This window comes from Pteropus medius, unplaced genomic scaffold (assembly GCF_902729225.1).
Source record: "Pteropus medius unplaced genomic scaffold, Ma_sr-lr_union100, whole genome shotgun sequence".
Classification (NCBI taxonomy): Eukaryota; Metazoa; Chordata; class Mammalia; order Chiroptera; family Pteropodidae; genus Pteropus; species Pteropus medius.
The window spans coordinates 1,684,163-1,701,980 of NW_024352783.1; the positions used below are offsets into that span (position 1 = coordinate 1,684,163).

The 17,818-nt window shown below is 49.8% G+C and overlaps 1 protein-coding gene across 2 annotated transcripts in view; it reads left to right on the forward strand.

Moving 5' to 3' along the window:
* The window catches only part of NTN1 (netrin 1), a 186,754-nt gene that overhangs the window by 103,700 nt on the left and 65,236 nt on the right, over nucleotides 1-17,818 (forward strand). For both annotated transcript variants that reach the window (XM_039847341.1, XM_039847340.1), the window contains exon 3: nucleotides 14,411-14,599. In XM_039847341.1, the coding sequence (XP_039703275.1) occupies nucleotides 14,411-14,599 (189 nt within the window). The remainder of the gene's footprint in view (nucleotides 1-14,410; nucleotides 14,600-17,818) is intronic.

Genomic DNA, 17,818 nt, shown 5'->3' on the forward strand with positions numbered 1-17,818 from the left:
GGTGGAAGATTTGAACTGGTCCTGGAGTCCCCTTTTGACACCTTGTGCTCCTGCTTCTGCCTCAGTGGCATTTGCTGATGAAACAGACCAGCAAACGGATAAAACCAAGTCCCCACTCAGCCTGATGAATCCCGCTGTTACAGCTTGTTTGCATTTGTTAATTCGTTTTCCAGACAGAACCACAGATCTGAGTCCCTGCCTCCTTCCCAGTGTGCCCGCCCCTGGGGCCCTGACGTCCATCCTAGGCCATTCGAGCTCCTCCTAGCTATGGGCCCAGGGGCGAGAACAGTCTGGCTGGCCAGGACAAGAGGCTGACCATGAGGACAGTGATGCCTGGTGGGGCTCCTTGCTCCCTGGCTTGGGCAGGCGCATGAAATCTGAACTCTAGAGGGAAATTTACTGCACAATAAAGGGAGAATAGTTCGCTTTGGGGACAATTAAAGCCACATTACTGTGGAATTACAGAGGACGCCTGGGGAATTAGCCAAATGCAAAGCAGCCAGAAGCACCAGGGCCAAGAAATGTGGGGCATCCACATGTGGGTCCCCCCTGCTTCTACAAGGAACCTGTCTGGTTCACAAACCCCCTAATTTTAGGGCAAGAAAAGACATTTCCAAAGACTTTACCTGAGGGGAACTATTGTCATAAAACAACCCTTGCCTGGCCCAGCTTGTGCCTTAAATAGTTCTATTCTGGTTACAGTCAACCAAGTCACTGGTGGAGGTCCAGGGGGAAGGGCGAAACCCCACCATTTGCAGCTGGGAAAGAAGGAGCAAGCCAGGATTCGGAGCCGGGGTGAGCAGGATTCCGGCTGCAGTCACCCTCTGTGAGCTGTGTGAGCCCTGCCAGCGGCCCTGCCACCCTCACCTGTGAAATGGGCAGGACGGTGCCCTCCTCACTCTCTGTGAGAATGTTGGGTAGATAAAGCATATAAAAGTAGTCCCCTCGTGCCTCCATTTTAAATTTTTATGGCTTGCTTTGATGAGAAGAATGTAAACTCGTACGGTGTGGGGTGTTTAGAAGAGCAAACGTTTTTTTTTTTTACTAGTTTTTAATCTGTGCCTCCCATAGAGAGGAAGAGGGATAGGAGATTCTGTTTCTGAAGTCACTGGTTGGGTAGCTTCAGCTGTCTAGAGTTGGGACCCCCCCTCGGGAGGCCTCTGCACCCTTTCGCACACATCCCTCACTTATCTCCATGGCTTACCTTGAAGGCAGTGGTGCATGCTTCATGATGGGGAAACTGAGGATGTGAGGGGGAAGCAGCGTAGGAAGGTGCAAGGTGGGACGCCAGCGATCCCTGCCGCAGGGGGAGGTCGTGCAGAGTAAATGTTATCATGGGTGGGGTGTCTGGTCCTTACCTTGGTGTATAGAGATGACTCCATGTAAGTCACCTGTCATACTTATGGTGGCTAAAGTGGGTCAAGATGGCCAGGTTTAAGCTATTCCATCTTTCAGTACTGCCCCCATCTCCTGCCTCTGCCCTTTCTGCTCCCCACCACTTGCTTAACGCATCCTTCAGGCTGCGCATTCATTCTCTGTCTTCCCTTTTTTAGAGCCCCCAGAGGTCCCTCAGCACACAGCTTTTCTGCAAAAGATTAGTTTGCCCTAAAGCCTTTGAAACCTTGGAAGACTGGCTGGTTTTGAGCTAAGCCTCCGCTGTCAGTGCTGTCGCTACACTGACTCTTCCCGGTGAGGAAGTGGGGACTGTAGTCCCCAGGCAGTGTTCCCTAGCTGTAGCTGATAACTTAGGACATCCTTCCAGAAGGATCATTTGGTTTGATTTCTGCAAATGAATCCCCACATTTGCCTACAAGGAAGTTCTGCTGCCTTCTTTCTATGTGCACAGTCCCTACCCCAAGGACTGAGGGTCATTTACAGACTGGAAGACTTCTCAAGATTCCCCTCCACAAACTCATGTATAAGAATATTAACGAGGCCAGTCGTAGCCTCAAACCTGGAAGGAGCTCTCAACCCAGTGGTGGAGCAGTATCTCCCCTGAGGCTCTCTGAGTCTGAAGGGGCTATATTAGCCCAGTTTGACCTGCTCCTTAGAACTAGAATCTGTACTGTGTCCCTCTACTTGAATGCCTCCAGGAATGGCAAGATCACTCTGTCTCGGAGGTGGCCCATTCTGTTCTTGGTTAGCTGGAATCTGCCTTTTCCTATCATTTTTCTCAAATCTCTGGTAGGCCACCTACCTTCTTCAGTGGTATGATTTTAATGAAAGTCTTTAATTGCAATCGGATAAACACTTTCCTGATATCTAAATAAATTTTGCCTACTGGTTTGATTAAAATAACCAGATTCAGAATTGGAGTTCAGAGTTTGATCACTTCCACTAGGAGGCATGTCCTGATGAAAATGGACTTTTTTTGGGTAAAGATTTTGGCTCATTCTGATCATAATTGCCTTTCTCCTTCCATTTCTTCATAAACAACAGTGTGATTCCACAGGGGGATCTTTGCATGTGGAATTGAGATGTTCTAGGGAATACTGGGGCCCCCTGAGAAGATGGTGGGAACAGCGAGGTGTCCTGTCTGCTCAGCACAGACAGCGCTGTTTGTGGCAAGGAGAACACTTTTTGGGTCATCAGATAGGCAGGGTCTTTTCCTTCTGTCACTTTTCCACGTGGTCTCAGGCAGAGATTTCTGTTCTCTTTTAGCAGAGGGAGATAGGGAAGTGATTAAGGAAGGAAAGGATGTCACTGACCACATAGGAACTGAAGAATCAGACAACCACTGGGGTTCAGAAAGGCCTGCAGGATATAGCTCAGTGGTAGAGCATTCAACTGCAGAAAAGCCTGAACAGGCCTCTTCTCTACTGGTCCTCTTGAATTGAGGGGCCCTCGTAACCTCTTCCGGGACTTTAGGGTGCTGAAAAGATTGGAGTTTCTTTTGATTAGAAACTGTCATATAAAATCATATATCTTAAGCAAAGAACGCATTTGACTGAGGCCTGGAAGGTGTTCAAGATAGGATCACCAGACAACACTTGAGTATACTTTTACAAATACTTTTTCCTGAACTTCTAATTGAACTTAGGCGTCCTGTATTTTTATTTGCTAAGTCTGACAACTCTGGTTAGCGAGTGAATTAGGAAAATGAGAAGGCACATTGGTGTTGACCTGGAGTGGCCCAAGGGACCCCGGTTTCAGCGTGTTCCTCGAGGTTCAGCAAGAACCTCGAACTATTGAGTTCACCTGGCCCTGTGTGCAGTGTCGTATTTCTAGAGCAGTTTAGGCTGCAGATTACGTTGGTCTCTGAGCTGAAAGCCCAGTTCAAAGCTAACTGAAGAGTTGAATTAAATAACTGGTCAAATGCAGAGAGACACTACCTGTGGGACAAGGTGAAGAGAGTGGAAAAGGTGTCCTGAGAATTGCATGTTTTCCTGCCTGGTGTCAGAGGAACAGAATCGATTGCAAGTCATTAAACCTCCCTCGCTGCCAGCCTCTCCCACTGCCGCTAGAGCCCAGCCTGGCATGTGCCAGACTTGGAGATGGGACCCACTACCTACGGCGAATGACTGCAGGGAGCTAGGGGCCAGGTTTGGCCGGCATGGCTGGCACATCAGCCTTCATGTGTCTGTTTAATAAAGCACAGGAAGTGTGTGTACCGCCCCTGGGGTAAAAGGTGGGAAGGAAGCCTCGTGCTGGCAGACAGGCATCTGGGCAGGGTGGACAAGCGGCAAGGCAAAGAGGATTTCGTGGCAACCCAAGCCGCAGTGGGGCAGAGTTTTCCTCGGACAACCTCCCCAGAAATGAATTCCAGTAGCCACGGGGGTTTATCAGGCTTCTTTCTGCCTACGGCCGTGTCACCCTCTCCGTTCGGGAGGTCTGGAAGGAGCCCTGAGGTAGGTGTGCTTCCAGGTCCTTGGCAAGGTTCCTTTGCCCATTGGGGCCTCATTTTTCTCATCTCTTCCATGACAAGAGGGTAAACTGGGAAAACTGGGAAGCCCGCACCAGCCCCAAGAGCCTGTTTCAGCCCCTGGAGGACTCTTCCTCCTCCTGTGTGGCTGATATCCTGGGTGTGGGTAGGAGTGGGGCGGAGGTGTTCATACAGGGTCCACCATAAGGGAGAAGCAAGACCCCTTGTCTCTGGACCTCTGTTTTGAAACCAGTACCCTTGAGGACAAGAGAGTTTGCATCTAGTAGTCAGTAGACAGCCATGGATTGTTTCAGAACAGGGCAGTGACAAGGTAGGTGAGAGGAGTGTTGGAAGAGGGATTTGGGGCGGAGGGTTGATTGGAATTGGGAATGCTGCACTTGGCCCGGGGCTGAAGTCCCAGAGGGAGGTGACAGGGCAGGGCCTGCCCTCCCCTGCTGTCTGGGGCGGGGCTCTGCAAAGGGAGGATCCTAGGAACTGTGCTGCAGACAAAGAATTGGTGACCGCTCAGAGCCTCCCTGGCATGTCCTTCAGGGAGAGGGGCCTCCCTGTCAGGCAGAGAGGAGGATGCTTGTGCAGCAGGAGCCGTGAGTTACTACTTAGCAGCGAAAGGCCTGGGAGATGTTAGGAGGGGATTGTTTCGAAGCCTTAGGGGGAGGCGCAGCCTCCAAAAAAGGGCAAGGGAGAGAAAAGGCTAAGATATTTACAGAGAAAAGTCAGTGGAAAATATGATGGTGAGGTCAAGCTGATTTGGGGGATGGCCCTGCACAGTCAACTGGGGAGGGGCTGGTTGCCCCAGACAGCCAGAAAGAAAGCCACCAGGCCGTGGCTGTGCTTTGGAGAGAGCCGGCCTCTCCCTGGTAGTCTTAATCGTGCTGTGGCCACAGTCGCAGCCCCACGAATGCCCTCTCAGGTCCATTTACCAATCAGCCTGTTCTCAGGGGCGTATTATCAGCTGGTCTCCCCGCCCAGTTGGAGTTCGCGTATCTGCTTGAAGAAGGAGCAAGATTCGCAGACCTCAGATTTATCCCCCTGCCCCCAGTCCCTTTTCCAGAAGCCCCAGAGGGTCTGGCTGGGTTGGGGCAAGGGCTCCCAACAGCTCTTTTGTCTGACATCTTGACAAAAGGGCCCGGCCTTTCCCAGGCCCCACAGGTGTGAAGAGCTTGTTACCCTAGTGTTTGTTCAGCCCTATTAGTGGCCTGAAGGACTGTTGACAGAGGGCCCCTTTGTGTGCAGACTCAGCTAAAGCTCTCTAAGCCCTCGACAAACACAGGCCACTTATCTCCAGGGACTTTATCAGAAACCATCTACAGCCTGCCCTGGCCAGGGAACTTCAGCCTCCTTGACTGACACTCAGGACTGGGTTTCGAAAGCATTTTCCAGTTTTTTGTTTTTTCTTTTTTCATTTTTGCTACCACCTTGATCCACCTCTTGTCAATTCTGTTTCTGATATCAGAGATAAAGCACAGGTCAGGGGGCAGGGATTTTGTGTTCAAGTTGAAATTTTTAAGAACAAAGTTATGGCTTTTCAGACGTCTGTTTCCCGAGAGGAGTCGCCGTCATTGAGACTTTGAGAGAGGTCAGGGACCCCCCCACCCCGCTTTGAGAACTTCACTTCAGGGGCTCCCAGGCCCACCATGGAAGTACCTTGTTGCTAACTGCTCTCTTGGAAATTCTCTCACCAAAGCCCCCCACGGCCCTATGGGCCTCCCATATGCACCCAAAGGGGATTTTTTTTCTCCTTCAGAATGGTTTCTTCTGCTGAGTACGCTAGAGAGAGTATCCTTGCCACACTTTCTCCTTTTGGAAGACCCAAGTGGTCACCAGTCCTATGGGCTACTCCCCTTTCCCCTGCTGAAGGCTACCATCAGTGCAGAAGCCTGCAGGGGGCCCCCTCAGGGCCGTGGGATCATCATGCCCCATCTATGATCTTCCTCGCTGGGGGTGGTCTAACTCCTTGGTCCTGTTACCTGCCTGCATGGTCCCACCATGTGATGTGTTCACACCTGGAGCATTCTTCTCCTGATCTCCCAGGTGCCCTCCTGAAGTTCCCCTGCTGACGCGAATCTGCTCTTTACCTTACAGGAGTTTTGGTCTCCTGCAGCTATAGACTTTAAAGGCCAGAAAAGAAAGAGATCATCAAACCCAATGTCTTCATTTTTCAGATGAGAATGTGGAGGCTCAGGGAGGCCACGTGGGCTTTCCAGGGTCGCACACCTGGGTGAATTGCAGGGCCAGGAGTAGTGCCCAGTCCAAGGTCTCCCAAGTCAGGTCCAGCTCGTTCTCCTCTTGCCCTTGCTGCCTTATACTGTCATATCAGTTGTGTGCCATTTGATTCTACTTAATAATAATTACATCACATGTGGGCTTCTGGTCCTTGTTCTCAGACATCTTTTTTCCCCTCTGTATTATCGGTGGTTATTATTACCAGTGGTCCTCAGAGTGTGGCCCCTGGAAGGGCAGTTCAACCTCACCTGGAAATTGTTAGCAGTGCAGATTCTCATGCCCCACCTGCAGCCTACTGATCAGAGACTTCTGGGTGTGGGGCTCAGCTGTCTGTGTTTTTGATAGGCAAACCCAGTGATTCTGGGCACCCGTTTGAGAACTATCACATGTTGGAGTCTTGGGAGGGAGTTAGTGGTGACTTGAATTGAAAACCATAGCTGGAGAAAAGGAGGAGGGGGGCAAAGTTTTGAAAGAGCGAAGTGCTGGGGTGTTAACCCCGTAGCAGCTGTGCTTCCTGACTCAGAGGCTGACATGTCGCAGGGACTCCGTTAATATTTGTTGAATGAGGAAACAAACGAGCAGTCTTGCAGAAGCAGGTCCTGTTTGGAATGTCATTGGTGGCCCCATCTCATATCTTGAGGTGCCATGCCCTCCCTCATGTGTTCTCTGGGACCCCCGAGAGTCCCATAGAACATCCTCAGCTCACCTGGGCTCTGTCATGCCCAGTGTGGACTATCGACTCTCTTCTTTTAGATGAACGAATTGTCCAGTTCTCCTGGCCATGTCTAGGTGATGTTTTAATACAGTTTATGTAAAATTAAAATTTATGCCAGGCACCCTTCAAATGATTGCAAATCCTAGAGCTTTGACTGGAACCAAACTGCTCCTGTGTGATGCTTCTGGTCTCTTAGTGGTTGCCTGCAGGGTCACCACTGCATTGTATGTTGATTGCTCACAGGCAGTAAGCCCCATGTTTGGGTGTAGGGGTTGACCTTGTAGTGAGGTGGCAATGGCAGCAGCATGAACCAGACTTTTATCACACCAAGTATCTGCAAAGATGCTGCGAGGGCAGGGACCACATCTGTCCTGCTCACTGTTATATCCCCAGCACCATGCCTAGTGTCTGGAACATGGTAGGTACTCAGTAAATATTTGTTGAATGAATAAATAAATCCATGATCTACCAGATTTTCTATTAGTAAAGTGAAACCTACGGTCTAGGCTTTGATTGTGTCACAGATTTATCCACATGTACCATCATTTCTTTTATGCCCAGCTCAGCTGTAGACACAAGAGAATCCAGGCCCTTGGAAATGCTTGGGTCGGTCCTGCCTCACCCGTTTCTCAAAAGAAGCCCTTTGAGAGCCCAGCTCAGAGTGTACCCCCAGTGCTGGCAGGAGCCAGGTGTATGGGGAGCAGCGACTCCTCAGCCTGGTCATTTCAGGAGAAGCTGAAAACTGGGCTCAGAGAAGATACCACTGTGGGTGGGGCGGGGGGTAGAAGATACTTAACATTCATAAACAAGGGTCAAGCAATTGCTAAGTAAGTAGTATACCAAATGGAGTAACAAAGTAGTAAGTAAAAAGAAATACAGATTACCTCAAACTAAAAATAACTCTCAAATATTTTTATTATTTTAAAACAATAGTTTAAGGAGACATTTCTTTTAAACCAGATCTCCACCCCCTATTCCATCGCAGACTCCCCGCTGTAAGTTCTCCCCTTTCCCTTTCTGGGGACCCTCTCTCCAGAGAGTGCCCTATATTCCAACCGATTTCTTTTCAGTTTAGTTCGAGTTCCACCAGCCTGTGCTGGTCTCCCGACCTGCGGCAGTAACATCACTTAGGTGCTCGTTGGAAATGCAGACTCCCAGGCCCCAGCACAGACCTCCTGAACCAGAATCTGCATTTGAGCAGGATGCTGGGGTGACTCCTATGCATGTTTCAGTTGGTGACGCTATTCTGGCTGTGCCGATTCTCTTCTCAGGCCCTATTGTCTCTACCTTGTTCCTAATAGAGCCCAGAAGAATGGCCTCCCCAACTGTCAGTCCAGGCAGCACTCAGCACAGTTGGAAATTCCAGATCTGTTGCAAAGATTTCTAGAGTGTTACTAGAGCACTGTCTACCTCCCCGTGAGGGCAGTCTCGGTCTTGTTGGCTTGCACTCACACCGGCATCTGGTCCTTTTAAAGGCTTCAGTCGCATTTGCTGAAGTTGAGAACGTCATTCATTCCCTGGGCAGCATTCAAAGCTATAGGGTCTGCACTTAGAGAGCAGAGTCTTAGACAGCAGTGAAGGGCTATAAAAATTCACATACCCTGGGGGTGGGGAAGTCTCAGTCTCTCAAACCCCGAGTTTCTCACACTTGGTGCTGTTGACATTTTGGGCTGGTTAACTCTGTTGTGTGGGGGCCTGTTCTGTGCATGGTAGGATGTAGCAGCATCTCTGGTCTCTATACCGTAGATGCCAGTAGCTCCTCTCTCCAGTGTCTATAGACATTGCCAAATGTCTGCTGGCGGTGGGTGGGGGTTGCAAAATCATCCCCAGTTGAGAACCACTGCTCTGATCCTCGCTCCACCCACCCCATTCCCCCCGGAAATTGTGAACACTTTGTGTAGTGAGTAGGTCTCATGTTCCTTACCCAGCAGCCACAGATAAAATTAGCAAAGGAACTGGCGAGAGAAGCAGCACCTGCCCCCAGCCCTGCAAGTGCCCACCATGCCCCAGCCTGCTCCTGTGGCCTGGACACATGGAAGTGGTTGCTAATCATGGCAGATCTAGAGCTGTGTTTACAGGGGTGCACAGGAAGCCCAGGGCTGGGAACTGGTTTCTTGTATACAAAGTCCCCAGCCTGTGGATGGTGTATACGTGGGCCAGTTATTTTGGACAGTTCAGCTCCACATATGTCAGTCCAAAATTTCCTGTTATGCAGCAGAAATAACATGGGGCAACCTTTTCAAAAGACCTGCTCTGGGAGAGAGGGAAGAATGTCGGGAGTGATCCTGTGTTCTGGAAGGGCAGAGGGTCCCTGAGCCAAACACAGAGCCTCTGAGGAGACCTGTAGCCAATGGTCTTCCTCTTCTGTGGATAGGCCTTGAATCATGTGACATTTGGGCGAACCAGGGCCAGATTCTCTGAGAGACAGGACCAGGCTATGGCTTAATCATGTCCACTGGATTCTTTCTGGGCTTGGGATAGCCCTGGTGAGACTGGGGGTGAGTTCATCGGGGTCTTTCTGGGAGAGGGCTGACATCTGTGTTTGGTAAACTCGTCAAACTAATGGATGCAGATTCAGTCTCTATTGTGTACAAGGCCCTACCAGGGTCCTGGGAGGAGTCCAGGGCATCCTAGATTCGGGTTCTTCTCCTTAAAGTACTGCAGTCTACTTGAGCAGACAGTAGTTAAATCGATGTGTTAATGCAGCAAAACAAGTATTAAGGTCTTCAAAGCAACAACAAAAGAAGTGTCACAAGTGTCACAAGGCAATGCCTTGTTGGGGTGTAGTCTAGGCAGACCACACGATCCTCCATTTGTCCTGCGTATCTACCTACCTACCCACCATTTATCCACCCACCCATCCATCCATCCATCCATCCATCCATCCATCCATCCATCCATCCATGCATGCATCTTCTCTCTGACTTACTCACTTTTTGCTCTCATTTATACAACAAAAACATATTGAGATCTGCTCTGGGCTGGCAGATATAAGGGCAAACACTGTTCCTGTCCTCTATGGACCAACGCAGCTGGCGAGAGCATTTGTCTTACTTTATCTGAGAGACTGATGGCAAGAGTCTCATCTGTCCCTTCACCTTTGTCAGAAGGGGAGTCCTGGACAGTTGAGAGTGCATTGTCCATCCTGTCTCCCAATGGCCCATGACACAGGTCCTGGCATGTAGCTAGAGTGCCTAAATGTGTGTTGAATTGAATTGGCTTGGGAATGGCAAGAGGTTGGACAGTCCAGGCTGGTGAAAGAGGTTTGGAAGAGCTTAAGGAAAAGTGGTGCCTGGCATACGTTAAAATAGAACTTAGAAGAACTTTTGATGGAAGCAGAAAATAGAATCCCATCTTTTGGGTCTCATTTCCTCTCAGGTTTCCGGTTGGGGAATGTGTCCGTGGGGTTCTCATTCTCCTCCCTCCTGCCCCATGGATCTGAAATGCAGCCACATGTGATGCATCCTTGGTGATCCTATGTGACAGCTTAGGTAGGCGTAGAGCTCAGGGTCTAGACCAGAGCAGCTCTCTCTGGATGGGTGACCCTTGGACTGGATGCAACCCCTCACAGGGCAGCCTATGCAGGTTCCTTAGAAGTTGCACTGCCCCCCGCCTCCGGGCTGACTTGTCTGTTCCCACAAAGCTGCCCTTTCCTTCCTGCCTTGAAATCTGATAATGAAACGAATACTCAATATTTTTGCCTCCTTAGAGAGGCAGGAGATAAACAGGAAGACTTGAGGGATTAAGATGTCTCTCCCAGGAAGGGGCTGGGGACAGGCAAGGAGCTGGGTGACATCTCTGTGTGGAGCCAAGAGATCCAGATGTGAGCTGCTTTGCCCGATGCATTTTTCCATTTGTGCAGTGAAAATAAAACAAAGAGAAAAGAAAACAAGCTGTAAAATACTTTGCAGAAGGTTGAACGTGGGCAATTGCCACTTGATGTCCTCTGACAGCTCCAAGGCGGGGAGAGAAGGGAGGCCTGCCTTTTGATGTTAGGGCCTCCGAGTTTTCTTTTGTGTGACCAGTTGTTTGGGAAGAACCTTTTGTTGGCGCAAGGTGCATATGGAAGAGAGATACCAGCCCAAGGTTTCCCTTGGGGTATAGGTGGGGCTGAGCTTCTGGGAGGGGCTCAGAAGCTGGGTGGCCCTGTTGGTGGAATGGAGGAAAGCTGGAGCTCTTCTCATGGAGGACAAAGGATTAGCATCTGCCTCCAAGAAGGACCAAGAAGATGCTGTTACTGAGGCCTTTCCCAGTATGAGAGAGGCCTCAGGAAGTGAGGCCAAGGTGATCTTTCCAGATCCTTGTCCCTGGGCAGTTGTGCCAGGCCCTGTGACTTCTCTGTTAGTAGGTAAGATCCAAATTCCAGACTATAGTCTGGGCCCAGCTGTTCCTTTCAGTGATATGGGTCCTTTCCTCTGGGGCACTGGACCATGAGCCAGAAGACCTGTATTCCAGTCCTGCCACTCCGGCCCCTGCCCAATTTACTGGCTCAGTGGTCCTGGGCTAGTAGGTCAGTTCACCCCGCTGAGCAGCCGCCTATCACCCTAGACTGGCTGAGTGAGTCCAGAGAGACAATGAACTTGTGTATGTACAAGGGTCCTCTGTGCTAATAGGCAGGGTGTGTCTGCAGTTTCTTTCTTTGTACAGTTGAGCTCAGCCCCCAAGGGCTGGAGGTGCTGAGGGATGCTCATAAGGCTCTCAGGAATCATTCTCTGGCCTAATATGGAGTCTGGCTGCTTCCAGACGTAAGGTGTGCCGAGTCTTCTCGTCTCCCCACAGCACTTCCTCTAAAGTATTTGTCCATCTCTACTTGTAAATTAAGTGACTAATAGATGTGTGATTTGGAGGGTAGCTCCAGGAAGATCATTTAAAGAAGCTTATAACACCAGAGAGAAAATTAGGCAAATAGTTTTTTTAAAACCACAAAAGTAATATATGAATAAGAAACTGGTAAAAATATTTGCAGCTTGTATGGTAGGAAAGACAAATGGGTTTTAATCCATCATATATAAGAGCACTAGACATCATGGAAAAAAAACACACCACGTTATTTGAAAACTGGGCAAATGGCATGAACAGGCAATGCACAAAAAAAGAAATATAAATAGAAAAACAAACACATGGAGAAACGTCCAACCTCACTGGTAATCAAAGACATGCAAATTAAAATCATGTGTGTATGTTTTCCAGACGAATTGGCAAAGATTAAAAAAAGAATGCTGATACCAAATGAATATTGTTATTCTTTTCAAGGGTGTGGCGAAATAGGAGCTCTCGTATCCTGCTGATGGGACACCCTTTCTTGAGGGCAATTTGGCAATTTGGATCCCGAGTTAAAGACACATAGACCCAAAATTCAACTACCAATTCTGTCTTGAGAAATTTACTGTACAGCAGGCCTCAGAGCAGAGTGTAAATATGTCCGTTCAAAGGTGGCTACCATTGGGTTGTTTACAATAGTGAACAACTGGAAACAACCTAACCACCCAACCCAGGGAGGCCCTGCTTTTAAATGCACCCACTGCGGATCCAACAAGCCCATTACATAAATCCGTACCATGGTAGACTAGACAACCTTTCAAAATTATGAAGAATTATGTTACCTGACCCTGAAATATGTTCACCATTATGAGAAAATACGCTACAAACGTGAGATGTACAAGTGCAATCCATGTCTGTAGGAAAGAATTCAATAGTTTCACAGCTGAACAAATGTTAATTAAAGCCTGTGAGGAAGAACCCCTGTGTTAACAGCAGTTGGTGGAAATTTGAGTGCAATTTTTTCCTTTCTGTTTTTGTTTTTCAAGTGTCTGGCATTAAACATGTATTTCTTTAGAAATTACATAAAATGCAATTTGAAATAAGCTTAACACACAAGCAGGGCAAATCGTGTTACAGTGAGCAAAATTAGGCTGGATCTAAGCTGGAATTATCCTGGTGTTAGAGGCCTAAGGAAAAAGGCAGGTAGCATGAGTCACAGTGTGGTGTGATGAGGTCTGTGTGGGGGCCATGCTGGATGCCTGGGGAACCCATAGCCCCTTGTGCCTAAGCCAGGCTGGTGGGAGGTGAAAATGGGCCTGGAAGTGACACTGAAACCAAGACATGGAGGATGAGAAGGATGCAGGCAGATGAGGAGTGGGCTCGGGAGAAGAGGGTCCTGGGAGGCAAGGAACAGCGTTTGCAAAGGCACAGAGAGGGCAGGCAAGGGTTCCTCACCCAGGGCATGCCCTAGGGACTGAAGCACAAGAGTGAGAAAGGGAAGCAGGATCAGCTCATTCAGAGCCCTGGAGGCTGTGTGAAATGGTTTAGATTTTATCCAGAGGAAAAACTGGGAGCCCCTGAAACATTTTCAATAGGTTAACAGAGACTCTCAGATTGGTATTTAGAATTCCTACTGCGGTTACAGTTTTGAGAACAGAATAGAGGGCTCAGCTCAGAAGGACCAAGGCCTGGTAGGGTGGAGAGGAGTGAATGGATTTGGGGGAGGCCCCTTTGGGTCCAAGTGGAGACCCTAGAGTGGGAGCTGGAAATACGGATTTAGGAGTGAGGAGCGCAGAAGCAGTCCTGCTGCCATGAGGGGTGAACAAGGCCGACCGGGAGAGCATCAGAGCAGAGGGGAAAGGGCGCTGAGTCCTGAGGAGAATGTAGGGAACAGGTAGAGGGGAGAAAGAGTGGGCGGGAGGATCCAGAGAGGAGGGTGCTGAGGGCCCTCTCCAGAGGATCCAGAAGCCAGCAGCGTGGGAAGTCGCCCAAGTGGGTGGTGGGTAGGAGGGTGGTGCAGCAGGCCCCAGCAGCCTCAGTGGCACAAGGAGGAATGGGAAAAGGAGAGCACAGCCTGGTGGCCAGAGCTCAAGGGAGTGGGGTGTGTGCAGGTGGAGGTGGATGCCTGGAAGCAGCGCATGAGCCTGCTCGGCTGCTGTAACAAAGCACCACGGACCTGGCAGCTTAACCAACGGTCATTTATTTCTCCCAGTTCTGGAGGCTGGAAGTCTGAGTTCAAGGTGTCAGCAGGGTTGGTTACTCCTGAAGCCTCTCTCCTTGGCTTACAGGTAGCTACCTTCTCCCTGTGTCTTTGCATGGTCCTTCCTTTGTACTGTGCACCCCTGGTGTCTCTATTGTGTCCAAATTTCCTCTTCTTGTGAAGACACCAGTCAGATGGGATTAATGACCTCATTTTAACTTAATCACCTCTTTCAAGGCCCTGTCTCCAAACACAGTCACATTCTGAGGTCTTGGGGCTAGGGTTTCAGCAAATGAATGCAGGTGGGGGAATACAGTTCAGCCCATAGCAAGCAGGATTTGGGCACAGGGAGGATGCCACCTCCACCTCCCAACTCTGAGGAGTGTAGAGTTGAGGGAAATGAACAGTCTCTACCTGAGAGGTAGCAAGAACCTCAGCCATGGTTCAGGTACTGCCAGGTGGTTAATAAGTGCTTATGGATGCAAACTGGGGAACCAAGGAGAAGCTCCCAGAGAAAAGACTGCCTCTCTGTCCTGCAGTGGAGAAGAAGGGGGGTGTTGGTGGACAGGGTCTCTTGGGGCCCCCACAAGTGCCCCTCCCCTGACACCTCTCCCTGCCTCCCCCACAGCCTGCAATTGCAACCTGCATGCCCGGCGCTGCCGCTTCAACATGGAGCTCTACAAGCTGTCGGGGCGCAAGAGCGGCGGTGTCTGCCTCAACTGCCGCCACAACACTGCCGGCCGCCACTGCCACTACTGCAAGGAGGGCTACTACCGCGACATGGGCAAGCCCATCACCCACCGGAAGGCCTGCAAAGGTAGGCGGTGCGGCCGGGCTTTGGGAACACTGCCCTTCCTCTCTTTTCTCTGTGCTTCTCCTTTTCTTTTTATATTTTCAAGGCCACTTACAAATCAGCATAGACCGAGATAACTAACACACTCACTCTCTCTCTCTCCTCTCTCTCTCTCTCTCTCTCTCTCTCTCTCTCTCCCTCCCCTCCTCCTCTCTCTCTCTCTCTCTTACGACTCAAGTGACCAGGCATAAGCTGAAACAAAGGGGCAATGGAAAAAATGGCTCCAAGGAGAAGAAAGGAAAAGGTGTGATCTTTGTGCAGGCGCAGGGCTCTGGCTTGCCACCCCCGCCCCGCCCCCTCCCAGCGTCTGTCCCTCTGCACAGGTGTGCCGCATACCACAGGGCGGGGGTCATGTTCACCAGGCTTATGTCGGCACAAAGGACTCTCTTTTACCAAAACCAGGCAGACGGATTTCTTTGGATGTGTGCGCACCTCCCGCCCCCTGGCCCCCCGACATTCACACAGACACAGACACGCACAGTTGCAGCTTCAGGGGCAGGGGCTCAGAAGGAACATTTAATCCACCTGCAAATAGCTTTACTTCTCAGGACAAAAAATTAAAAGGAGACCGGAGACTCTCTTTTCGTTCACTGAAGCAAGCACTAATATTTTAACTTTCTGTTGTTTGTTTTCTCCCAGTAACAAAAATGAAGCAATGATGAGATGATTCAGAGGAGCTGATGAAATGCCAGGAAATTTAGTGACGTTGGGGAAGGGGGAAAGTGCCCCCCCACCACCACCACCACACAAACACATTAGCTTTTAGGAATTCCAAGAATCAGGGCTCTTTTGGGTTCAGAATTTGGGGCCCAGCGCCTGGGCTTGCTGTGAACGTGGCTCCCCAAGAAGATATTATCTCTGAGGGCTCTTGGGCCACAATCTAGCATGGACGGAGTTCTGACACGGGAGAAACCCAAGCCATGGCAGGTTCAGGCCCAGATGATGAGCTACAGTAGATATAAATCCCTCTGTAGCCAAAGTATCATCATCTTAACAGGAAATCCACCAGATGTTGGGCACTTGTGCACCAGACTGATTACATAATTTGCAGGCCCCAGTGCAAAATGAGATATGGGGCTTCTTGTTCAGGAATTACTAAGAATTTCAAAATGGCAACAGCAGAGCTTCACTAAGCACATGCCCTTATGAGTGCAAGGCCCATGAAGCCAGCTCTGCTTGTATGGAACACCAAAATAAAAAACAAACAAACAAACCAAACAGTTCCCGGTCTGTATCTTCAGGAGAAATCTCTTCCATTCCAATGAACAGGGAGGGTGGCTCCCAAGATACAAGCAAGCTTCCCTTCCAGATCTATGGACTTAAGGCTGCCTCTGGTGGTTGTCTAGAGAAATTTAAGCATAAAGGTCTTCGGGCTATTTCCACATCAGAAAACAACTGATTCAGGTGAGAATTCCTCAGAGACTTTGAACAGGGATTGAGAAGGTGGTACCGGGCGAAGGGACCCAAGAAATGCCTGCAGTGGCAGGAAGGCGTGAGCAAGGACTTGACCAGGGAGAGAGGACTTTGGGTTTTTAGAAACGTAATTAGAAGGTATCCAACTCATTTGCCTGTGCCCAAGTGTTCATTGTCTTTTATTTACAGAAAAAATTGAAACCAGGGTCTTGTAAACAACATGTTGCACATAGATTTCTTGGGGATTTGGCCCAGAAATGTTAATCAATAAGGGCCATTCAGGTGGATAAATGGAGAACTCTGCCGAGGTAGGGAGAAGGTCTGGGCCATGTGTAGAAGGGCAATGGTTATGTACTGTCCTGTCAGTTTCTGCTGTCAGAACAGGAAAGGTATGTCCCCTGCAGAGACAGAAAGGGTCAGGGCCTTGGCCATCTTGCCATTTGCCTCCCCTTTCTCTCCTCTCTTCCAGTGAGGAGGGACAAGGGTACAATGTGGCCTCTCACTGTTCTAGGTGAGATGTCAGGAAGGGACAGGGAACCTGCAGACCATTCTCCGGGGCTCTGCCACTCCAGTTAAATGGTGTGGAGACACCCAGCTTCCTTTGCTGGCTTTCAGGAGGAACAGAATTCAAGTAGACAAGGGTGTGGTCCTGTCTTATTATTTCAAACACTGTGGTCAGCCTTAGGGTCTTCCCCGCCAGCCCTAAACAGCAGCTACCCCCAGCATTGGTGGGAACCCTGGGAGAACTCACAAAAGAAAAGAAATGTATGGATGAATTCTGCTCAGAAGGATACCTGCATATCCTGTTGGGGAAATGTGACAGGAAAGGGTGGGACTCTCAGTGCGTACTGATTGGTGAGGAAAGACAATGCTTCCAGGATCCTGCCACCTGATCGGTGAGGAAAAACACTACCTGGCCACTCCTAACACTGATTAGTGAGGGAAAAGCATTGCCTGTGTCCTGCTTCATGATTGGTAAGAAAAGACACTGTCTGAGAGACCTGTTCTCTGATTGGTGAGCAAAAAGAATATGACCTGAAAGGTCCTGCCATGTGACTGGCACAGAAAGGCATCTCTTGAAAGTCCCAGATATTTCCCCTCAGGTCTCTTTTTCCTGGTGCGGCTCCCTTAGGGGCTGTGGGAACTTTGAATCCTCAGTTCCCCCACAGGATACTTCCTACCAAAGAAAGACTCTGAGATCTTGGTAGGAACCAGCTGTAAGAATTCCGATGCTCGCCGGGGGATGTATATCCTTGAGATCTTCAGACAGGGGTCTCTCCATCACCCACACCATGTTCGCTGCCTCGTCTTCCCAGGGCAGATGGTTTAAGGTAACGGTTCCTTTTGTGGAAGCATTGGGCTCCAGTATTTTGATCTCTAATGGTTTGCTCTCAGAGGCTTCCAAGATCTTGTAGGTGTGGAGCCACCCTCCGGCTCTGGCCTGAGGGTTGATCTCAGCAAGCCCCATCATAGCCCTCAGTGAAGTCTGCATTTCTTTGCTGTGTTTCAGATGCATTTCACAGGGGAACCGAGACAACTGGCAGTGGCTCTTGACTCACATAGGCAGTTGACCTGAGGGAGGTTGGGAATGGCATCTGGGCCCTCTTTACCCCTTGACTTCCCAGGACCTGGGAGGAGCCCCCGGCTGAGGGCTGAGGCCACCCATACATTGCTGGCAATTGGCTGACTCCCAACCTTGTTCACTTTAGAGCAGGGGTGGACCTAGACAAGAACAGCTTGGAGCAAGGGCATTAGATTCCGAACGTTATT